Source organism: Typopeltis vanoorti, chromosome 11 (genome assembly GCF_054136105.1).
Source record: "Typopeltis vanoorti isolate ZY-2024b chromosome 11, IOZ_Tvanoo_1.0, whole genome shotgun sequence".
In the NCBI taxonomy this organism is placed as follows: domain Eukaryota; kingdom Metazoa; phylum Arthropoda; class Arachnida; order Uropygi; family Thelyphonidae; genus Typopeltis; species Typopeltis vanoorti.
Genome location: NC_143559.1, coordinates 20,483,501 through 20,507,115, shown reverse-complemented (window position 1 = coordinate 20,507,115; position 23,615 = coordinate 20,483,501). Strand labels below are relative to the sequence as shown.

At 36.9% G+C, this 23,615-nt stretch overlaps 1 protein-coding gene across 1 annotated transcript in view; it reads left to right on the top strand.

Moving 5' to 3' along the window:
• The window catches only part of LOC150101354 (phospholipid-transporting ATPase ABCA3-like), a 305,741-nt gene that overhangs the window by 132,655 nt on the left and 149,471 nt on the right, over positions 1-23,615 (top strand). The window contains exon 10 of the mRNA XM_090400778.1: positions 9,053-9,286. Coding sequence (XP_090256904.1) covers positions 9,053-9,286 — 234 coding nt within the window. The remainder of the gene's footprint in view (positions 1-9,052; positions 9,287-23,615) is intronic.

Here is a 23,615-nt window from a genome sequence, read left to right as displayed (position 1 = left end):
TATGGAAGTGAAATCTGGACAATAAAACAAAAAGACAAACAAAGATTAATAACACCAGAAATGAAGTTTATAAGAAAAACTGCAAAGTATACCCTATTTGATCACAAATAGAATGAAGAAATTATGAAAGAATTAAACCAAGAACCAGTAATAGAAAAAATTTTAAAATATGAACATAAATGGATGGAACACGTTCAAAGAATGAAAACAGAAAGATTACCAAAACAAGCCTTAAAGTACAAGCTATTAGGAAAAAGAAAACCAGGACGTCCTCTTAAACGATTCAACAATAGGCAGGAACAGGCCATGCTAGGCCTAAATTCTTTGATACTATTATTATTATTATTATTTGACACCTCCAGGGAGTCTATAGACTCATCGAGGGAGGGCATCTGCTCTACAGCTCTCTCCACCACTCAATCCACAAACTAAACTAACCGCAATTACACCAGCACCATCTACTGCTGACCACCACCACCACTAATTTTTCCACAGACAATCACAAATATCCATGCTCAAGGTGGGATTCTAACTCGCAGCCTTTTGGCTGGAGAGCGGATATGTTAACCACTCGGCCAGCCAGGCCGGCTAAATACGCATGATGATGATGATAAATACAGAACGAATTTCCTGAATTAACAGATAAAAGCTCTAAAGTTCATTTTTCCATTTCCAAGTTCATATTCCAGATGAGTCTTTGACTCCATGAGGTCTTGGGTAATAATAAGTTCATATCTGTGTGAAGTTGGATTTTCGGCCCTTGTATATATTAAGACATAGAAGAAGAACAGTATCTGAGATTTAAATTAATAACTATAGAGCCAAATTTTGCTGAAATTTTATCCATAAGAAATTTCACTCCTTTCATTGATGATAAATTATTTCAATTAAGTAAAAATTTATAGTATCTTTATAAATTTTGTTCTATTAAAAAAAAATAATATTTTTTGTTTACATGCACATCTAAATTCCAATAAAATAGACATTTAAATGAAATATAGTTATTTATTTATTATTTATTATTATTATTATTTTGATAAGCAGGTACTTGGTAATAATGAAAATTTAAGAAGGGGTACACGGATATCTGAAGTTTGAGAAACACTGATCTAGAAGTCTAGTTTGCGTTTCCTCACAAATAGGGAAGTTATGCGTTTAAGGCAGCAATACTTGCCCTGCTAAAGCCCCATTCTGGAAATAGGCCATTACCATGGGAAGGTGGGGATGAATGACTTGACTGGGAGAGGCTTTATATTGTGCAATCACCAGAAAGAAATTGGTTATGTTGGGCTAAAAGCAATCCAAGAAGTATTTTTAACCACAAGCAAAAGAAAGAATGAATGTGGAAGCATAACTTTACTGAATGCACGTGGTACTCTAGTGTCAGAAGCTAATGAGATTGTTCAATTAATAAGTGCTCCCTTTGCTAAGATATATCAACCAGGTGCTCAGTGCTACTATTGCAATGGATGAAGAGTTAGATGTGCATGAGAATGAGGTTGAAGAGCTGGTTATAACCTACATAAGAATTTTTCAATAGGGATAGATGGAATATCAGCATGTTTGCTAAAGGAATGTTAAACTAAATTTGCTAGACCTTTCGCACGCTTGTATAACTTTGAATCTCAACTCAGGAGTGTTATCACAGTATTGAAAGGAATATATAATTCCATTGTACAAGACTGATGCAAAAATTGATGTATATAACTACTGACTTATCAGTATCTATGGTGTGGTGGCAAAGATTTTAGAGAAGTTGGTAAGAACTCTCATTCAGAAATGGGTAGACAGACAAACTATAATCTACAAGAAGGTCATGCTTTAGCAATTGTTCATATTTTATAACAATGTTATAACTGAGTTGGATAATGGGAATGGATACACTATGTTAATATTGGGTTTTGCTAAGGCATTGGATAGGATACCATGTGAAAGGCTGTCGCATAAACTTGTAAATATGGGACTGGAATATAAACTCTTGACTTGGATAAGTGAATGGTTGACAGACAGATATCATAAAGTGATATATGGTTGGTGTGAATTTGCCAGATTTAAGTTGACTAGTGGGGGGGGGGGGGGGGACCTCAGAATTCAGTCCTTGAGCCATTGTTGTTTAATCTATATATTAATGATCAGAAAGGTCTAACAGGAGTTGTGCATTTATTTGCCAAATGATGCAAAGGTAGGCAGGGCAATCAGGGATGCTACTGATTCCAGCACTTATAGAATGATTTGAAGTTATGCACTTTGGAATGATGGAATTTCCAGCAGCATATTAGCAGGGTTATGCTACAAGAAATTGATCAGGTTAAGGATCTTGACTTAATGGTGGGTAAGAACATGTCAAAGTGAACCTTGACATGTATGGATAAGGAAGTCATTTTGCCTATTTATAAGGCATTCATAAGAATGCAGCTGGGCTACTGTGCACAGATTTGGTCACTAAGGTTCTAAGGAGATAAAGTAGCTGAAAAGGATGCAAAGAAGAGTTACAAAGATTATATCGGGATTATGGGATTTAGATTATGAGGACTGAGTGGGAGTATGTGGATTACAGATGCTGATTAACAGGGGAAAGAGGGGTAATATGATAGAGGTCTATAAATTTCTGAATGGGTGTTATAGGATAGTATATATGATGAAATTTTTCATTATATATAAGGTGAGGAGAGATCACAGTGAAATCCATGGAAGTTAAGGTTATTCACAGTCAAGAAAGGATTAAGAGCTAGGATTTTCTCTTATACATCAGTGAGTGAGTGAGTGGAATTGTTTGCCTTTGAGTTCATCTAGTGTGAATGAATTTAAGGAAGGATATGACAGCTGATGTGATGTATACTCTTCCTCGATGAGTCCTTGACTGCCTAGAGGTCTCAGATGATAATAATAATTATTTCTTTATGTAGATTACAATATGCAAATATTAATGGTTGAAAAATGAAAGAATCTGAAAAGAACTAAACCTTAAAATTTAGTGAAAATATTTGAAGAAATTGTTGATTGTTCCAACCAAGAAGATATGTCAAAATTGTTTGCAAAGATCGAAAAATCAAAATTTGTGGCAGTCCACAAGTTAGAATAGTAGTTTGGGAAAAGAGGAAATCACTTTGAAAATACCTGGTGAATATGTTCATAGGCAGCTTCAAAGAATACAGAGAAAAATGCAAGAAAGCTGAGTTAAAAGTAACTAAATAAAAATTATGGGAAAGACTAGCAAGAAGATAGAAAATAACTATCATGACAGCAGGAAAAATGTTTTTGAGTCTATGAAAAAAAGCTTAGAAATAGAGGAAAGGGATTTTTCCTCCAATTTTTAAGATAAAAAGTAATAAAAACTGAAGATAGGGAAAAAAATAGAAAAAAATGAAGATAGATATTCTGAACATCTGGTATAATTAGTTTAAAAGATTGTTCTCTCACCACCAAGAGTATAAATATATCAATAATTGAGGAATCAAAAATCCATCAGAAACCTGAAAGGTGGAAAACTAACCAGAGGATATATATTCAACTATAAATGTTTAAATATAGGTACATATCTGAGTATGCACCCTTCTGAATTATGCATTCTAGACTGCATAATTCATCGGTCATATTCCTGATGATTGGAGTAGTGCCCTTGTTAGCATCCATCTATTAAAAATATTATAAATAAAATAAAATAAAAATAAATGAATGGTGAAACCAATAAAATAATGTTATAATTAAATATTTTGTAGATGAATTCCTTTTTGAGTGTTCCAATCAAAATTTATGCAATCATACTTGAGAAAAGGCGAACAAAAATTGTGGAACAGAAACTTGGTAAGAATATAGTTCAAGCCAAATAGCAGGTGTCAGGATCAGATTTTTACTTTAAGAGAGATAGTCAATTCTTTGGAATATCGCAAAGATCTGTATTTCTTTCCTGCAGATTCGAAAAAGGCATAGATAAAATGCCAAAATGAAAATCTGTTCAAAAAACAACTTCATGGTGCATATGTGAGGGTGTTTTCATTTCAAAATGAGTTAACTGATTGTTTTATGTAAAAGTAAGGTATAAGAGAAAAATGAATGCTATTATGAAGGAAAGTAGTAATTAGGCTGATTTCAAAATCAGATATTTGGAGTTAATAAATTACTATGCAAGGCTCATTAATCAGTTACATGATTAAAGAGCCAGCCCCTGAAGTTGCTAAGCAATTAACTATATGATTATCTAAGGCACCTGTGGCATAGTGATCAAACAATGAAAATAAAAGAAATTACTACAGAAAGAAAACCACATACACAAAAAGACTATTTTTGATATTTACTGTTTTTTTTCTCTCTCTCTTTATAAATTGTTTTCAATTCAAGGTGAGTTAGCTAGTCTCATGGGAGTACATGAGGTGGCAGATTTTCTTCTCTCAGAAAGTTTATTTTTCATTCCTTCAAACAGGCTTATCATCTATAACTTGAAATGGCAACAACTATCTGAGCACTGGGTTAGAACTAAAACAAGTGATCAATGCCTTTTAGACTACCAGATGTGAACATTCTGTGAAAAATTAATGATGTGAAAAGATACCTTGAGTAGCAGAATCATGTTAAAAATGAAGATATTAGAAATTAGTATTCACGAACATGTGGGTAGAGGTAATTCGAAATAGTATGGTCATTTTGGATAGCAAAGTTTTGCAAAAACTTTCATCATAAAAATATTTTTCATTTTTTCATCATGAAAATTATTATTATTATTACGTAACACCTCCAGGGAGTCCAAAGGCTCATCGAGTGAGAGCACCTATTCTACAACTCTCCGTCTCCACTACTACTAAACCAACTGCAACTACCTTCATCTACACCAGAGTTTCCCAAATTTTTCCTATGATGAACACTTCACAAATCCTGAAATTTTAACAGAACACCTTGGTTAGAGTTGAGTATCATCAGTCTCGTATTCAAAGTAAAGCTAAGCGACACTATCGCTGTACTATTAAGGCCAGCACGCTCTGGCCTTAATAGCACAATCCACATGCAAAATGAGGAGGGCCTGATTTTCAAACATGTTTGAACTTGTCGCAGCATTTAAAACCATTCCAGGCTCATATTAAGTTTGATAATTTTTGACGGAACACTTATTCACTTTCTGCAGAACACAATTTGGGAAACCCTGATCTACACCAATGCCATCTACTGCCGACCATCACCGCCACTAGTATTTTCACAGACAAACACCCATGCCCACAGTGGGATTTGAACCTGCAGCCTTTTAGCTGGAGAGCAAATATGCTAACCACTCGGCCAACCAGGCTGGCATGTTAGAGTAAAACTATTCTAATATAAAGTTTTACTATATAATATATCTGAACCAATGAGTAGGTTTAGATGTTGTTTCTTTATTTACAAATGTGCCTCTTTCTGAAAGCATTGAATTACTATAACAGGAATTTCCTTCAGACATTGTAAACATATGTGTTGTAATACATTCTGGTTATTTTTCCTTTAAAAATAAGTTGTATCAACAAATTGAAGGAACAGCAATGGGCAATCCTCTTTCTCCTGCTATCTCCAATTTCTTTATGGAACATTTTGAACAACATATCTTTGACAACATTTCTCCCAGACCTACTCATTGGTTCAAATATGTCGATGACATTTTTGCTGTATGGAATGGCTCTTAGGATGAACTTCAACAATTTCTCACTAAGTTAAACACACTTCATCCTAGGATCAAGTTTACCCTAGAAGTAGAATCAAATAAGCAGTTAGCCCTTTTAGATCTTCTAATTCTTCGCCAATCAGATGGTAACCTACATTTCTCAGTTTATAGAAAGAAGACTCATATAGGCCATTATATCCATGCGGAATCTCATCACCATCCCAGTCAAAAGGCAGGAACTATTAAAACACTGGTTCATTGGGCCCACTCCTTTTGTTCTTCAGATGATCTTTTACAGAAAGAGCTATAATATATACCTTCTTCCTTTCTATCTAATGGTTATAAGAATTGCTTCATTAAAAGAACTTTGAGTAGTTTTAATATGCCTTCCTCTTCAAACACAGAAGAAATAATGTGCATTCCTATCCCTTATGTACAAGGCATCAGTGAACGTATAGCAAAACTTTTAAAACCACTGAATATTTTTGTTGTCTTTCGACCATTTAGAAAAATCTCCACCTTTCTCACTTCTCCTAAGGACAAGCTTCCACATCTTAATCATCCAGGTGTCTACTAGATTCCATGCTCTTGTGGATTATCTTATTTCGGACAAACAGGAAGATCTGCCTCTATTCGGCTAGAAGAACACCAATCTTATATTGAATACTTTAAATGTGAAAAGTCTGGACTTGCAGAACATGCCATCTTCACTAGACATAGAGTTCATTGGAGAAAGACAAGAGTTCTTCACAAAAGTCGGTTCCTCGTGGAACGCCTTTATAAAGAAACGTGAAACTCTGCTTCATTCTCCTAACTTAAACAGATCCGACGGCTTACGTCTATCCCCTTTATGGGAGATAGTACTTTACAAATCAGCTAATCTTTCCTAACTTTTTATTGTATTGATTTTTTTTTTTTTTTAGGAAATTTATTGACCTTTTTAGTTATCTTACACCAGCTACTTAGGTGGCGCTTTTTAGAATTGTCAGTTATTGTTTAATTTGAGCTTAATATGTACTGAAGATGCCTGTGACACACAGGCAAAAATTATACTATTAAATAATCTTTGTACGTGAGTTTTTTCCGTTATTAATTTTGTATCGATTTGTCTACTCACGGTATACCTCTTTTAAAACTTAACTATCTTGACCATTCACTTCTAGACTCTCCCCACCTTCCTCATTCCTAAGAAACCCAGGTGACCAAATTTGTACATAGTCCAATGGCCATATTAAAGCCTTATAAAGAGGGATAATGACCTCCCTATCAGTGCTTGTTTGCATGTTCCTCAACACCTTAGAACTGTTTTCTCTACTTTTAAAGTATGTGCTCTGAACCTCATCTCCCTGTCTGCCATAATCCCTAAATCCCTATCCTCATTGAATTTCTGTAGTCCAGTTCCACTGACTTAATACATAGCATAATAATTTCTTACAAATGTGCATGCATGTACAGGGTGTTCGGGATAAATTTGACATATTTATAATTAATTATATTTTTCCGTAAGTTACATGTATTAACACACACTTCTCTTCATTTAAAAGTTTGGACCCTTCTTCATTCATATACAAGATGTCAGAAAGGATGGATAGCTGGAACCCACCTGAATCATGGAAGAGAATAACTTGTATCATGATGATTCGTGCCCGCCATCAAAATAAGGATATTACGACTGCTGCACAATGCTCCCTGAATACAGTAAAAACAATCAGGCATGAACTAGAGACTTGCAATGGTGACTACGAGGATGTAGCAAGAAGAAAGATCCCTAGCAGACGATCTGATTGCGTTCGTACAGCAGAATTCCTCGCAAATCTGCAGGAACAGGTGTTGAAGAACCCTGGCATTGGAATTCGGGCTTTGTTCGTGGAGTTGCTAACTGTAGTCAAGCCCTGGATAACAAGGGTAGCCAATGGTAGGCCGTATGTATGGCAGCAGGATTCGGCCCCTTGCCACACCTCTGGGAAAAGTCAAAAATGGTTGTCTGAAAATTTCTACGACTTCACCAGTCCAAATGTTTGGCCTCCAAACTCCCCAGACCTTAACCCCATGGATTATTTTGTATGGGGCGCAGTTGAAAAAGACACCAATCGCACTTCCAGTAATACAAAAGCCCAGTTAATGGATAAAATTAAAACAGTTTTTGCGGCCCTTCCCAGGGAGACTGTAGCATCAGCTTGTTCGAGGTTCCGAAGCAGAATTGAAGCTGTGATCGATGCTAATGGTGGTTATTTTGAGTAAATCTTGTTGATAGTATTGTAATTAACTCTGCCTGTAATGTTTTTTTGTCAATTCATTAAATTTAATAGATACAAAGAAGATTTTCTTTTTCCTTACGAAACTGTCAAATTTATCCCGAACACCCTGTATACTTTTCCACATTGAAATGAAAACTATTATCCTTTGCCTATACTGTCAATCCTTTTATTTATGGTAATCTTGTACACCAGGGGTTGTTCAGCTTTACATTATTACCACAGATGCTCAGAAAAGTGAGGAGATAGAAGAAGAAATTTGTTAACATTGGATGTGAAGTCCTGTAAAGTATTCTCTGTAGAAAATACAGAAGGAAGAAGACTGTTCCAAAAGACAGCAGTAGAAGGAATGAAAGAAAAGGATGAAAACTTTGTTCTGTGATTTTGAACTTGAACAAAATTGTTCAAGTTCGAAATAACAGGGTTGTTGATTAGGATTGTTGAATAGCTGTTGCATATGTTTTTAGCAGATTTATGAGTGGGAGGATTATGAGAGAAATCCAATAAGCAGTGCCGATGGAAATATTTGTAGTAAATGCAAGCAGTATCCATTATTTGCTTGCTGCTGCAAGTACAGATGCTGCACATCTGTGTGAAAAAAAGAAGTGGAGTGAATTGGTAGGAAATGGAGGTTGGATTGCTCTTTTCTGTACTGAGTTAAGTATTTTTAGGGAGACCTTAAGGGCACCACCTAAATGTAAGAAGAATATTCAATGGAGTGGATCTGTGATTGGTATAGAGTTAATAGCTGTTCAGCTATCTCTTCTGGTACTGTTACCTCTCTAGCTAAAAGCATTGTCTTGGCTGTCACTGTTCTGTGTGATCATGCCATATAAGGGTACTATGTTCAAACAAATATATGATAATAAAAAAAAATGAGAAACCACTATAAAGGAACACAAATTTAATAATTATTTAAGAAGAATCAGTCATTTTTTTGTTGCATACTAATGGTAACCTCTGGCAGACTGCCGTCTAATAGTAAATCTTAAATGATTTGATATAGGTCATCTCTTAAAGGTGTTGTACAAATGTAGTATGCAGCATGTTTTGGATCAGTTATTTTTATGAAATATTCTCTCCCTCACACAATCTGTTATGTCATCTGTATAATTAAATTTTACTGAATTTATTTTTGAATGATATATTTACTGATTAGCACTATTATTTTCAGGCATGGTGTTAGCAGTTGTAATGTTCTCACTTGAATCCACTGTTTCTGAAGAGAAGTTTCAAAATTTGCTTTGGCTTTCAAGAATCCTCCCTAATTTTGCACTTACTTGGGGATTTGCTAACCTTTATAGTGTGAGTTTAAGAAACACTCAATGCGAAAAAGTACCACCAAAAGTATTGGAATATATTTGTCCAGAGTTAAAAGATGATGATTCAGCTCGTATGTGTTGTAAAGGTAAGAAAACTTGTCACTACAACATTTGTCACCTTCATTATGTTTTGTTTTATCTCGCCTTGGTCTTAATATATTACACTCAATATCCTGTTGTGGCCAAAATTACAGGACTTAGAGAATGCAATTTGCAAAGCTTGTGAATAGACAGAAGAGAGGGGATGTGATTGAGACATTTAAGTTGGTAAAGGGTTGTTACTGGGTTAATATAGGAGAAATTTTTCATATAATGGGAGAAAGGAGTAGAACAAGGAGAAATCCTTGGAAACTGTATAAGGAGGATGTGAGCATAAGGAGCATGGAGAGTGGTTGGCAAGGAAATGCATTGCTTGATGTTGTGGTGAATGCAAGATAAATTGCATGAGTTTAAAGTATGGTTTGATGAGCTGTGTATGTGTAACGGTCTTTGCCTCCCATAATGAATCTTTTGACTCAATGGGTATCTGGTGTTAATAATATTGTCCTGTAATTTTGGCTTCTTATAAACCAACTTAATGCCACAATAGCACAATTAATTCTATGCATGTTCAGGAGAAATCCTTAGAAGCTGTATAAGGACATAGTCCATCTTCATCTGTAAATTATATGTATTATCTGGCTGGATTGCCTGTTTTGCAAGATGAAAAATTCTCTTCCATCTCTATTCAAGCTTGGCTAACCCACCTTCAGTTGAAACATCCTTATAAAGGATAAAGGATCCTCATATCATAGATGTGATTCAGACCTAGCTGAAGAGTAGAGTATAGTATATTTGAAAAGGATAGGGAAGCGGAACAGAATAGAATAGTGTTACTAATAACAAGAGATGAACTGCTCCCTCTTGAGGTAATCAAAGGGGAAATGACACTAATGGCTTTGAGAGTATATGGTGCGAGGCAGAAGCTGATAGAACAGGATATTTAGTGAGATGTTACTATATACTAGAAAATATGGATGATGAGCAGGAAGTGTTTAGGCAGATTAGTCTGGCAAGTGATGCAAAATGAGTAAAGTGACTGTTTTGGAGAATTTTAACCATATATACTGTCCACAGAAAGCAGCAGTAAGAGAACTGTTAAAATTTTTTACTTAAAATTTAACTTTTTTTTTAAATTTAAATTTAAATTCTAGAAATGTTTATTACTGATTAAAAATGTTTTAATCAGTTTGTGGTGGAGAGAACATGAACACGAAGATCATGAGGCTTGAACTTATGGTATCATATTCTGAATTGTAACTAAAATGTCACACTTCTCCCCCCCCCAGTTAGTTACAATTTTTATAGTATCATATTTCTGAATTGTGACTAAAATGTCACACTTTCCCTCCCTCCCCAGTTAGTAACAATGCAGTCCTGACTTTGAGGATGAATAGGCATGTAAATGAATCAAGATGGAAGGAATTTATGTAGAATTATAAGGCAATTGACTATAACAAACTTAGAAAGTAGCTCAGAGAAGTACAATGGATGAAGCAATTTGAAAGAAGAGAGGCTGGTAGTGCATGGGAACTTATTAAGAAAAATTTGTTAACAGCAAAAGCAGATTGTATGTCTCACGTGAAGAAGATAGTGATTTGGAATAAATAATGTGAATATAGGAAAGTCAATCAGGAATTGCTGATGAAAAAGAGGTTATGGAAAGCATATACATATATATATATATATATATATAGAGAGAGAGAGAGAGAGAGAGAGAGAGAGAGAGAGAGAGAGAGAGAGAGAGAGTTGTAGAACAGTTGCAAATATATGGCTCAGCCTAGGAATGTGGCTATTATAACAAAGAGAGAAAAATTAGAATATGAGAGGAAACCAGTGCTGCAATTCAAGGAGAATCTCACGGTCTTTTGCTATGTGACCAGTAGGAGTAAAAATGAATGTGGATGGATGAGCTTGCCAGATGAAGATAGTAGTAGATTGAACAAGTGAGATGATATAATAGATATAATATGCTGTTCATAAAAGTTTGCCAATAGGAAAATATGTCCAAGGAGTGGAGTGAAAGTACTCTTGCCCTTATCTACAAGGGTAAAGGGGATGCACAAGACTGTAAAAATTACAGAGGAATAAAGTTGATATTCCACACAATGGAAATCCTAGAAAGGGTTCTTGATGGAAGACTGAGGCAGGAGGTGGAGATTGCAAAGGAGCAGCTTCATGTCTGGTCAATTGACAATGGATGTCATCTTTGGGTTACGGCAGATGGAAAAGTTTCAAGAGAAACAACCGGAGCTACATCTAGTGTTTATTGATCTGGAGAGAGTGTATGATAGAGTGCCAAGACAAAAAGTCTGCAGGTGTCTGAGGGAGAAGAAGGTGCCAGAGAAATATGTTAGGTTGGTGCAGAAGATGTACATAAACGTGAAGACAAGAGTTCAGACCTGCTTGTGAGAGATAAAGTTTTCAAGTGAGTTGATTTGCATCAAAGGTCAGCATTAAGTTCGTTCCTGTTTAATATTGTGATGGAGGTGGTGACGGAAGAGGTGAGAGAAGATGCGCCTTGGACAATGTTGTATGTGGATGACATCATGCTGTGTGCAGAATCAAGAGGATAAGCGGCAACTGGAACGATGGAGGAAAGTACTGGAAGAGAGAGGTATAAGACTGAGCAGAAGTAAGACAGAGTATGTGTGTTGTAAAGTGGATGGCAGCCAAGAGACAGATCCAGAGCTGGAAGGAAATGTCATCAGGAAGGTTAGGGACTTCAGATACTTAGGTTCAACAGTGAAAGATGATGGAGAGGCCGAGAAGGAAGTGGGATGCAGGATACAAGCTGGATGGAGGAACCGGAGAGAGAGAGAGAGAGATGGCTGGAGTGCTATGCGATAAGAGGGTAGCGATCAATCTGAAAGGCAAAATCTACAGAATAGTAGTGAGATAGTGAGTAGTGAGACCAGATATGATGTATACTATAAAAACTGTGACCCTGAGAAAAAATAACATCAGCAGGACGGAGGTAGCAAAGATGAGAATGCTTAGGTGGATGTGCAGTGTGACCAGAAAGGATCATCTGAGAAATGACTATGTAAGGGGAACGGTGAAAGTTACGAACTTAGGAGCGAAGATACAGGAGGCAAGGTTGAGATGGTTTGGTCATGTGACAAAAGGGAGGATGAATATATGAGAAAAAAGGTCATGCAGATGGATATGCAGGAGAGGAGGAAGCTTGGGCAGCCAAAGAAGAGATGGAGGGAGCTTGTGGAGGAGGAGGACCTGAGGATGAAGAATGTACATTTGGTTGCAGCCCAAGACAGGAGGATGTAGAGGGGACTAATTAAAAACAGCAACCCTACCTAAGTGGATAAGCTGCAGAAGAAGATTTTATCCTAAAGCAGCCTTTATTCCTAGCAGGATAAGGATGGGTAAATAATTAGAAGATAAAGACTATGCATTCCAAATACCAAGAGCTCTAGACATCAGTAAGACTATGTGAGATATCGATATATTTTAATGGAATGTGCTAAAGAACTGATCATATGAAAGCTTATGAGAACTAGGATCCAGAATTGGGTTGACAACAATGGTATTATCTTTGATGGACAACATAGATTTGCTAAAGGGAGGTCATGTTTTAGTAATCCTACTTACTTATTACAATAAGGTGACTGCTTTCATGGACAGAGGAGAAGGATACACACTAATATACGTAGATTTTGCAAAGGCTTTTGATAGATTAACGCATGATAAGTTGATAGTCAAACTGGATTGGATATTAGATTGGTGCATTGGAATGGAGACTGGCTATTTGATAGGTATCAACAAGTTGTGTATGGGAGAGGGATATCCAGGAAAATGAAAGTTACTAGTGGTGTGCCTCAGGGATCTGTTCTAGGGCCATTGCTGTTTAACTTGTATATTAATGATATTGGTGAAGATTTGGATGGAGATATTCAGTTATTTGCAGATGATGCAAAGTTGGGACGAATCATGAAGAGTAGAGAAGATGTGGCCTTACAAGAAGGCTTGAATAAATTGAGTGATTGGGCACGGGAATGAGGATATGAGTTCAATGTTGCAATATGTAAGGTTTTAAAATTTGGAAAACAATAATGGGATGCAGAATTTATGCTTAGTGAGGATATATTGCCAGAGGTGGAGGAAATAAGAGATCTGGGGGTGATAGTGGATAAGGATCTGAAATTTAGGGTTCACATAGCCAAAATTGTGAAGACAACACAAAGGCTTGTGGGAATGATGTGGAGGACACTGACTTGTAGAAGTAGGGAGATTCTTATTCCATTATATAAGGCTTTGATTAGGTCACACGTGGACTATTGTGCCCAGATTTGGTCACCTGGTTTTCAGAAGGATGAAGAAATGTTGGAGGGGGTCCAGAGGTGACTGACTAAGGTAGTTTATAACCTCTGGAATGTCGAGGATGAGGAAAGATTGAGAAGATGCAACTTGCAGAGTATTTGCGGACAGGAGGAGGAGGAGGGAAGATATGATAGAAACCTACAAGTTATTAAGGGGTTGTCATAGGATCAATGCTGGAGAGGTTCTACAGAAAATAGTGGGAGATTAGGGGAGAACCAGAGGTCATCCCTGGAAGCTGTATAAGGAGAGTATGAGTAGGGGAGTGAGAAGCAGGTTTTTTCATGCAGAGTTGTAAATTATTGGAATGCCTTGCCTGAGAGTGTGGTGTCTGCAATGAGTTTGAGCGTGTTTAAGGCACAGTATGATGAGCTGTGTGTGTGATAAAAGGACTTCCCAGATGAGTCTTCGACTCCATGAGGTCTTGGGGTAATAATAATATAACAGATTTACTTGGCTGAGAGACATATTTTTTAAAAAAGAATAAATGACTGAAAACTGAGAGATAAAAGTAAAAATACTTTTATCTCTCAGCTAAAAGAGATAAAAGTAAAAATACTTTTATCTTTCATACATGTCTTCTGTGAAGACTTCTTCGGGTGCATAACAAGAGGAACAACCAACAAAAATTGCAAAAGACCAAAAAACTATACATTAAAGCGTTAACGTATTAACATTTTTATTTCCTCTTGTTATGCACTCGAATAAGTCTTCTATGAAGATGAAATTAGTCATGATTTACTTAATTAAAATAATATTTTTACTTTTATCTCTCAGCTTTGTCATTTATTCTTTTTTTTTTTTTTAAATACACACATACTGAGTTAGCTTTGCATTAGGAATACCCATTGAATAATGCACTGGTCCCCCTATCTGTGCAGCAATGGCTAGAAACAAATTCCACAAGATGTCGAACATCTTTCATGCATAACTGAACTTATGCCTGTTGCACAACTGCCATATTCCTTGATATGACTGCTGCTTTTGATCGTGTTTGGATCAAAAAATTAATACAAACAATACATGATATTGGAATTAGAGGAAACGCTTTAATCTGGATTGCTGATTTCATCAGAGGAAGAAAGATCAAAGTCAGAATCAATACAGCAATATCAAAAGAGCGGAGAACCTGGGCTGGTGTTCCCCAGGGCTCAGTACTCAGTCCCTTACTATTCCTTCTATATGTCAATAATATTCATCCCTACCTTACAGAAGACACAAAAGTAACTTGCTATGCAGATGATATAGCCATCTGGCACACTAGTGCTAAAATCAAAGAATCAGAGGAAATTCTAAACAAATCCATGAGAGGATTAGAAAAATGGTCAAACGAACTCAAACTTAAAATCAACCCAGACAAAACAAAACTAAGTACATTTAGTACAGACAGGAAAAATAGACATTCCTACAATCCCAAAGTCATGATCAATAACAAGCTAATTGAAAAAGTCACAAATCCAAAATACCTTGGTATTACGCTTGATCAGGAATTACGTTTTGCACAACACATCTCTAACACTTCCAACAGAGCTCTAAAAAAATTAAATATACTGAAAAGGCTTTGTGGAACAAATTGGGGTGCAAAGCCAAAAATCCTCAAAACTACTTACACTACACTAATAAGGCCAATAATGGAATATGCAGCACCTATCTGGTCACCTTCGGCTTCATCGGTAAAGAAAAACCTAGACAAAATACAAGCAAAAGCATCCAAGATTATCATTGGTGCAGTCTCATCCACTAACAACATCAGAGCCCAACAGGAATGTGGGCTTGACCTGCTGGAGGACAGACGAAAATTTGCCACCATAAAATTCATAAATAATATCAGAAGCTACCAAAGTGATCATGTCTCCCTAAAAACCTATGAACATTGGAACCAAATTTGCAGACTTCACAGATCATCGACTTTACAATATGATGACACTATCAGGAAAGAAATAGGTCTTGATCAGCTAAATGTCCACATAAACAAAGAACCTCTATTTTCCAGTCCTTTACCTTCAAATACCTTCATAAATCTAAACCTTACCAAACTCTGTACAAAAAAAGAACCAAAAGAAATGCTTAAAGAAAAAGGCCTAAATACCATCAACCTTCTTTCATCCTCCAAACAGGTTATTTGTTATACCGATGGATCATCAGACACCAATATGATTAATGGAGGCGCTGGTGTTCTCCTTCTACTCCCGAAAGGTGAAAAACTTTCAATAAAAGTTGGATCTGGGAGAATCGCTTCCAATTTTACCAGCGAACTCTACGCAATAATTAAAGCACTAGAAGCCTACTTAAATCTATCATCATCTCAACAATCTGAAGGAATTATAATTTACAGTGACTCAAGATCAGCTATGGAGGCAATCAAAAATGGCAATACCAAGCTCACACAAGACATCCATAAACTCTTAAATCATCTAAAGTGTTTAGGTAAAAGTTGCATTCTACAATGGATTCCTGCTCATGTAGGCATTGATCACAACGAAGCAGCTGATAAATTAGCAAAAGAGGCCAGAGAACTCAACCAAGAAACTCATATGATAACTCTTGCTGATGCCAATGCACTAGCAAAAGCTAAACTAATTCCATTGAAATCAGTGATACAACATCAAATTCCCGAGATCAATGCTGACAGAAGGACCTCCACTACGATAGCAAGACTACGAACAGGACATTATAGAGGAATGAAGATCAATACAGATGATACGAGAACATATAGAAACTGCAACAACTGCCCCAATACGGAACTGACACCCACTCACATCTTTACCTGTCCAGCAATTACAGCAGCCTTGCAAGAAATAGATCCTAATCCTGAACAACAGCTCTATACAAACAAAATCACAGACATAGCCAAAGCAGTACAAAGAGCGCACGGAAACATCTAAGACTCTTCAAAGGACAAGACAACAACAACAACAACAACTCCGTCAGTTCACGCTCATTTCATGGAGGAGGATCAGCAGTTTTTACACCCTGTTCTAGTATCTCCCATATGTTCAATCGGGTTACGGTCAGAGGAGTTTGGGGACCAAGGCAATGTGGCAAATTCATTGCCATGTTCCTCCAACCACTCAGCAGTTGTACAAGCCCGATGACAAGATGCACTGTCCTCTTGAAAGATGGCATTGTGGTCAGGGTAGACCTTCCTGCAGATATGGATGAAGATGTTTGGCTAACAGTTTATTGTAGCATTCAGTGTTTGCGGGATGATAACCGACAGACCCAGGACATGCCAGGGAAAAGCTTCCCAGACCATAATACCACTGGTCTGTTGAACCCCAGCTGTGCTACCAAGGAATAGGGTTTCATGCTGTTTATGCCAAATGCAAACCCGTCCATCAGCAGGAAATGGGACTCATCACTCCAGACGACCTCCTTCCATCTGTTCAGGGTCCACTGCTGATGTTCCTTGGCCCATGTGAGGCTTTGTTTGTGAGTACATGGGTACCCGTGTTGGTCTCCAGATGTGGACCCCCCAGACAAAGAAAAGTAAGCTGCATGGTGCATGTGAAAATGGGTTGAACTGCCTCACTGTTGTACTGGTGAGTGAGCTATATGACTGTTGCACATTGTTTCTGAGATACCAGTCATGACACACGATGCTCACCTCTAGGTTCAACCATGTGTGGCTGACCAATGGGAACTCTTCTGCTGGATGTCTGTTCATGGTTAATCCATTTCTGGTGCATCCTTGATACAGTAGTACAGAAGCAACCAACAAGTGCATCCATTTCCAAAATTGGCTTACGTCACCACGTTTCTCCATTACTGACAAATGTTTACTGATTATATACAGAGGATAGGTGTGCCCATTTATAATAGCTGCACATGAGGTTGATATCATGTGATATTTCATTGTCACACCAAATATGTGAATCGATGAAAAGTTAACTCAGTGTATATATAATAATTATGTCTTTCTATGAGCTCTTAGTAATGGGTTCGGATTTTCAGTAGAAAAAAAGATCTTTTCGACAAAATTTGCACATTCTTTCAAAAACACACTCTTCGCCCAGATCCTGAATTAAGAATGGGACAAACCATTTTTCCAGTAGCAACTGATATCGTGTTCTTGGTACTTGTCTTTGACAGAAACATTTCCTTGTATGCATTCTTAAACTAATGGAAAAGCGCAAGAGAGCACTGAATCTCCTTTGCACTCAATAGAGTGTTTAGGCAAATTGGTTTGGCAAATGCAAAGCGGACAATCATTATGGGGACTGTAATTGTTTTGATTTTGGAGAAACTGGTAAAAACTCGTATACAGAATTGGGCAGATGAGGGTAATAATTATTTATGCAGGCCAGCATGGATTTGTTAGTAATCTGGTTACCTTTTACAAATAGAGTAACAAGAGTAGTGAATGAATGTAAGTCTTACACTGTCATTTTTTTTATTTTTTTCAAGGCATTTGACGGGAATGCACATGACAAATTGATTTTTAAGTTGCATCGTATCATATAGGTTTTGATTTTGATATCAGGTTAGTGGATTGCATTGGTGATTTTGCCTCTGATAGATATTGAGCAGCAGTATTGGGGGAATATGAAGATTACAAGTGGAATTCTGCAGGATTCAGTCATGGGACCATTGTGGATCATTCTTTGTGTCAATCATATTTTCACAGGACTACAGGGAGATGTTAATTTTTTTCAGATGATGTGAAGCTTGGGAGGGATTAGTAATAGTGCTGATGTATTGGCTCTTCAAGAAGATTTCAATAAGCTGGAAGAGTGGGCACATGCTTTTAATGCAACTAAATGAAACTTTAGGATCTGCAGAAGAAAATCTTCATACTCACTTGCTGGAGTTGTACTGAAAGAAGTGGAGGAAGCAAGGGATCTTGGGGTGATTGTAGATAGAAATTTGAAGTTCTGAGATCATGTTGCAAAGGTTGTGAAGACATTTCAAAGAATTGCAGCAATGTTGAGGAGAACATTGACCACAAGAGATAAAAGTGTGCTGGTTCCATTGTATTTCTATGCTCATATCTGGTCACTGGGATCTGAAGGGATGAAGTAACCTTGGAGAGGGTGCAGAGATGGATGACAAAAATGTTTTCTGGAATGCACAATGTTAATTATGTGAACTGCAGAGTTTGGTGAATAGAAGGCAAAGGGGGGGGATATGATCGAGACATTTAAGCTGTTGAAGGGTTATTATCATATTAACACCAAAGAGATTTTCCATATGGTAAAACAGGAAACGAAAAATCACAAGAAGCCCTCCCTGGAAGTTGCAAAAATTAGGTGATGAGTAAATGGGCAAGAAATAAGCTTTTTGCATAGAGAGTGGTAGGAGCATGGAACACATTGCTTGAGAGGATGGTGAACGTTGGATGATTTAAGGAATGGCATGACAGACTTTGTTTATTAGTGTTGACCTTCCATCATGAATCTTTGTGACTGCATAGGATCAGGAAAATAATCCTTTATCCAAGTGTAAAGAAACAAAGTTTATGTATGAAGTATCATCACGACTAGGCAACTTATATAGGAGGCAAATGATTTCACATTAATTGTCATAGTATCCTATAATGCCAAACATGCATACCCAAAAGTATATGTGCTTTGCTTTATGGGATACTAAGACAATTGATGTGAAGTCACTGGCATCCATATACAAGTAGACCTTGTGAAGCTATTTCATGTGAAAACTTTGCTTGCACTTAAATAAAGGATTAAACCAAGAATATAATTTCTTGGCATCTTTAATTTATAGTATACCAATTAAAAATCTTTAAATGTTTGATTATAAATTTTATTTATATGTAAATATAGCATTCCTTAACTTAATTTTTGTACATTCATATTATTTATTAATTTATCCCTCACCATTTATTAATACCTTCTCTACTGCTGTAACCTTTGCTGTAGCACAATATGACTTGCTGTACTTTTGACCATAAACCAACCAACCAACTCTCTCTCTCTCTCTCTTTATACTTTCCACATCACACTGAAAATTATGAAGTCTGAGCACAACAGTTGACGTGCAGATGACCAGTGCTTTATGCAGTGGCACAACAATCTCCTTCTCCTTACTTGTGAGCCCGCTTCTCATCATAGCAATGTGCCATATAGCCTTTGCAACACTTGCAATGTACTTTCTAAACTTTAGTCTGCTGTCTGTCATTGATTGCCTCAAAATCTTAAATTTCATTCATCTCCTGAAGCACTTCCATTAATACAATATACAGCCTTATAACTGTACACTTGACAATACCTTGTTCTTCATTTATTCATGTTACAACTGCAAGCATATTAATTCGATTAGTATCACTTCTTATGCCTCTTCTCAACTGAAGATTCCCTCAATCCATATGAAATAAATGAAATATTATTAACAAATAAAAGGTGGTGAAAGTAACACAGAGGATTACTGCAATTATGAGAAGGACACTGACCTGCAGAGATAAAAGGGTTATCATTCTGTTGTATAAGTCTCTGATCAGACCACACTTAGACTATTGTTCTCAGATTTGGTCCCCAGGATTTGAAGGGGATAAATTAACTGTGGAAAGGGTACAAAGATGGATGACAAAGATGGTTTCAGGACTGTACAATTTTGGTTATGAGGATCGGCTGAGGGAATATGGACTGCAGAGTTTGGTGGATAGAAGAAGGAGAGGTGATATGATTGAGACTTTTAAACTGTTGAGAGGTGGTTACAGGGTTGACACTGGGGAGTTCTTTCGCTTGGTTGAACAGTGGGAACAAGTGATGACAAGAGGTCATCCCTGGAAGTTATGAAAGGAAACCGTGAGCAAGAGGGTGAGGAGTGGTTTCTTTGCATGGAGGATGGTTGAACGGTGGAATGCATTGCCTGATGGAGTGGTGAGAGCGAGAACGGTCAATGAGTTTAAGGAGTGGTATGATAGACTTTGTGTTTCTTAGGGGGAACCTCCCCTCGATGAGTCTTGACAGACTTTATGTTCTTAGGAAGGACCTCCCACGATGAGTCTTTTGACTCCATGGAGGCCTGAATAATAATAATAAAATAAGGTACACATCTATATGGATGAAATATGTTGCTCCTCATTCACTTCATATCCATCATATATTTCAATGTAACAGTATTACAATTTTAATATGCACTTCACATCCATGGCAACTTTGACATGTAGGTTTAGACAGGTAAACAGCAAGGGGAATTAAAGAACAAGTACTGCAACAAACCACTGATTGTCATCTAGAGAGTTGATCTCTAATCCATCTCTAAAATTTGGTATTTATCCTTGTCTTCCTAGCTTGTATATCAACTTATCGCATGACATTCAATGAAATGCCTTTGTAAAATCTACAAATATTACTGCATGAGTCTTTCTTATTTAATACCTTCATTGATATATAAATAGATTGCTAAAGCAAAACTTCAGAAACTCACACTATCCATCACAGTGAATCTTATGATGTTCATCAACCCAGTCTTGTTTTCTTCTCAAATATCTTAATTGCCACTGCAGATGTGTATACTGGTCTATAATTAGAAATTTCTAGACCCATGCTTGTGCAATGGCACTATTTTGTCTTCCTTCAACTGAAGCTTCCTTCCTCAAGGCTCACATTAAACAACCAGAACAAGATCTATTCATCAATCTATTTTCCCTTTTGTGTTGGATCCAATAGTCTGTTCATGGCCAAATAAGTTGGTGTTGGTGTAAAAACCTGTTTAATGTTTGATAGGGCAGTTAATCCTATCTGCATACTCTGCTACATCTGTAAATTGTGTTTTTTTTGCCAGTTTGTTTTGGAAGGGATAAAAAGCTGGGAGCAAAATCTATCATCTCCATATGAGATCAGCTAACTGACCTTCAACTGAAAAGCCCTTATGAAGGTTCTTCATCTCCTAGATGATATGCAAAGCTAGGTCTTTCCAACCAAAGGGTATCATTGATACTTACTTGAACTACAAAGGCTCTCTTCAAGAGATATAACTAACTATTGTTCATTCTCTAAAATATGTAGTGATATGTCATCCATTTCCACAGCTTATTAACATCTAGCCTTTATATACCTCTGAACCTTTCACCTCTATCATTTGCTTTGCTGCTAAATGTTGCACAGCTTTGTTTATATACTATAAATATATGCTAACAAAGTGTTCATTAAATAATTCCCCTATATCCTTTGCATTGGTTGATGTTCTACCATAAACATCTAATCTTGACTTCCACCTAACAGAATTCCCTTGAATTTTCTTTGAACTGAGTAGCAATTTCTTTTCACACACAGCACTTTATCATACGTCTCGTTACTCTTCTAGCTTGCATTTTATTCTCATGCATCTAATCACTACCATCTTGCACCTCCTCTATAATAACATCTTTTCCTACATTGCTTGCCTAATTTCACTCCAGCTATGTTTATCTGCCTAGCTTTAGGTATATATTTGTATATTGCTTGTATTGGGTATGTTCTAATCAGTTTCCATTCTCTATCAACTTCTCTTTCTCCACAGCTCATAGCCCATAGTGCTGTTAGGTGACTATGAAACTTCCATAATCACCCACCACATATAATTCCACATATATCTCCTCTTCACAGTAACCCTTCCTTGCTTGATCCTCTCCCAAACCAGTATCTTGTTATTACACCAATCAGTGCATTGTTGATATGTCATTCACAACAACATTATATAACGATATCATCACATCCACCATTGTTGCTTAGGACAGTTCTATCAGAAACTTAAACATATTCACTTCCTTGTTTCCATGTGCCTCCTTCTCCTTCCATTCCAATAACAATAATTAAAACATCTCACAAGGATGCTAAACATGCAAAAGGAAGGATCACCTTCCGCATTCAGGGGCCGCTTTGCCTGTTTGCAGGAGGAAAAGCCCCAGATAAACTTGGGAGAAAACTTGCTGTCTACGCCCAAGACCGGCTAACTTGGCTATGTCTGAGAAACATCCTTAAGCTCCTCATGTCAGTGACGGGAATCGAACCTAGGACACTCCTTTCCCAGGCATATGGTTGCGAAGCACATAGCCACTAGGCTAACTGTACAGACAGGTCTATAACATATTATAAGCCTATAACAACCTTCAATTAAATACACTATTCTAATTTCAGTCTCACACCAAATTACCTCAAAACTGTTATGCGTACGTTCCACCTTTACTCTGAGCAGACACAGTTCCTCTGCTGCCACCGGATTCAAATTCCCATCTAGGATGTGAAGAACTTTTATGAGGGCTTTTTAACTGAAAGTGAGTTAGCCAGTTTCAGTATGGAAGGGACAGTATTTTTGCACCTGGAAACTCAGGTTTTTTGTGCCACTAAATTGACACAATATGCTAGCATCATAGCTTTAATTGCTTTGGCCTTAAATCAAAAATAACTATCCAACCAATCTGCTGTCCTTATCAGTACTTTCTTTTCTCTTTTCTGAAGATTCTACTTCCATCCATTTCTACTCTCACTAGTATATCATCCTCAATTAACTAAGCAATGTTAATTATCTTCGAGTATACCAACTCAATTAATGCCATAAATTTGGTTCTCTTATTTCGGATATTAATATACAAGCTTCTTTGAGGCTACCCCCCCCCCTCCCATCTCTTCTTACTCTGGTTCTATACTTTGCTCTTCTCCAAATTGTTTCCATGTTACTTATGCTGAATTTCATTCATATCCTTCTCATCCTCCTGTCATACTTCCACCACTCTGCCTTGCCATAATCACTTTCTCACACTTGTATTCGTATTCTGCCTGCTTCTCTCTCTCTCTCTGATCCTTAGTGACACTTGCTTGATCTTGATCGTGTAAACAGCAATTGCTGCAAATATAGTCCATCTACCTTAAACCCTTCAGTGTGGTACCTGGAAGAAAGAATGCACTATGTATGAACTTCTTTTTTCACACTGAAGTTCTTTAGCCTTTTTTGCATCAAAAAGTCTTCAATCAACTGTTTGAATTTCAGGAAGAACTACAAATTTAAAGTTGGGTTTTCTGTAATTTGTAGACCTAAAAAAAAAAAAAAAAAAAAAAAAAAAAAAAACTAGCTTCCTGACCTGGAACCTATCTGTGGCAATAA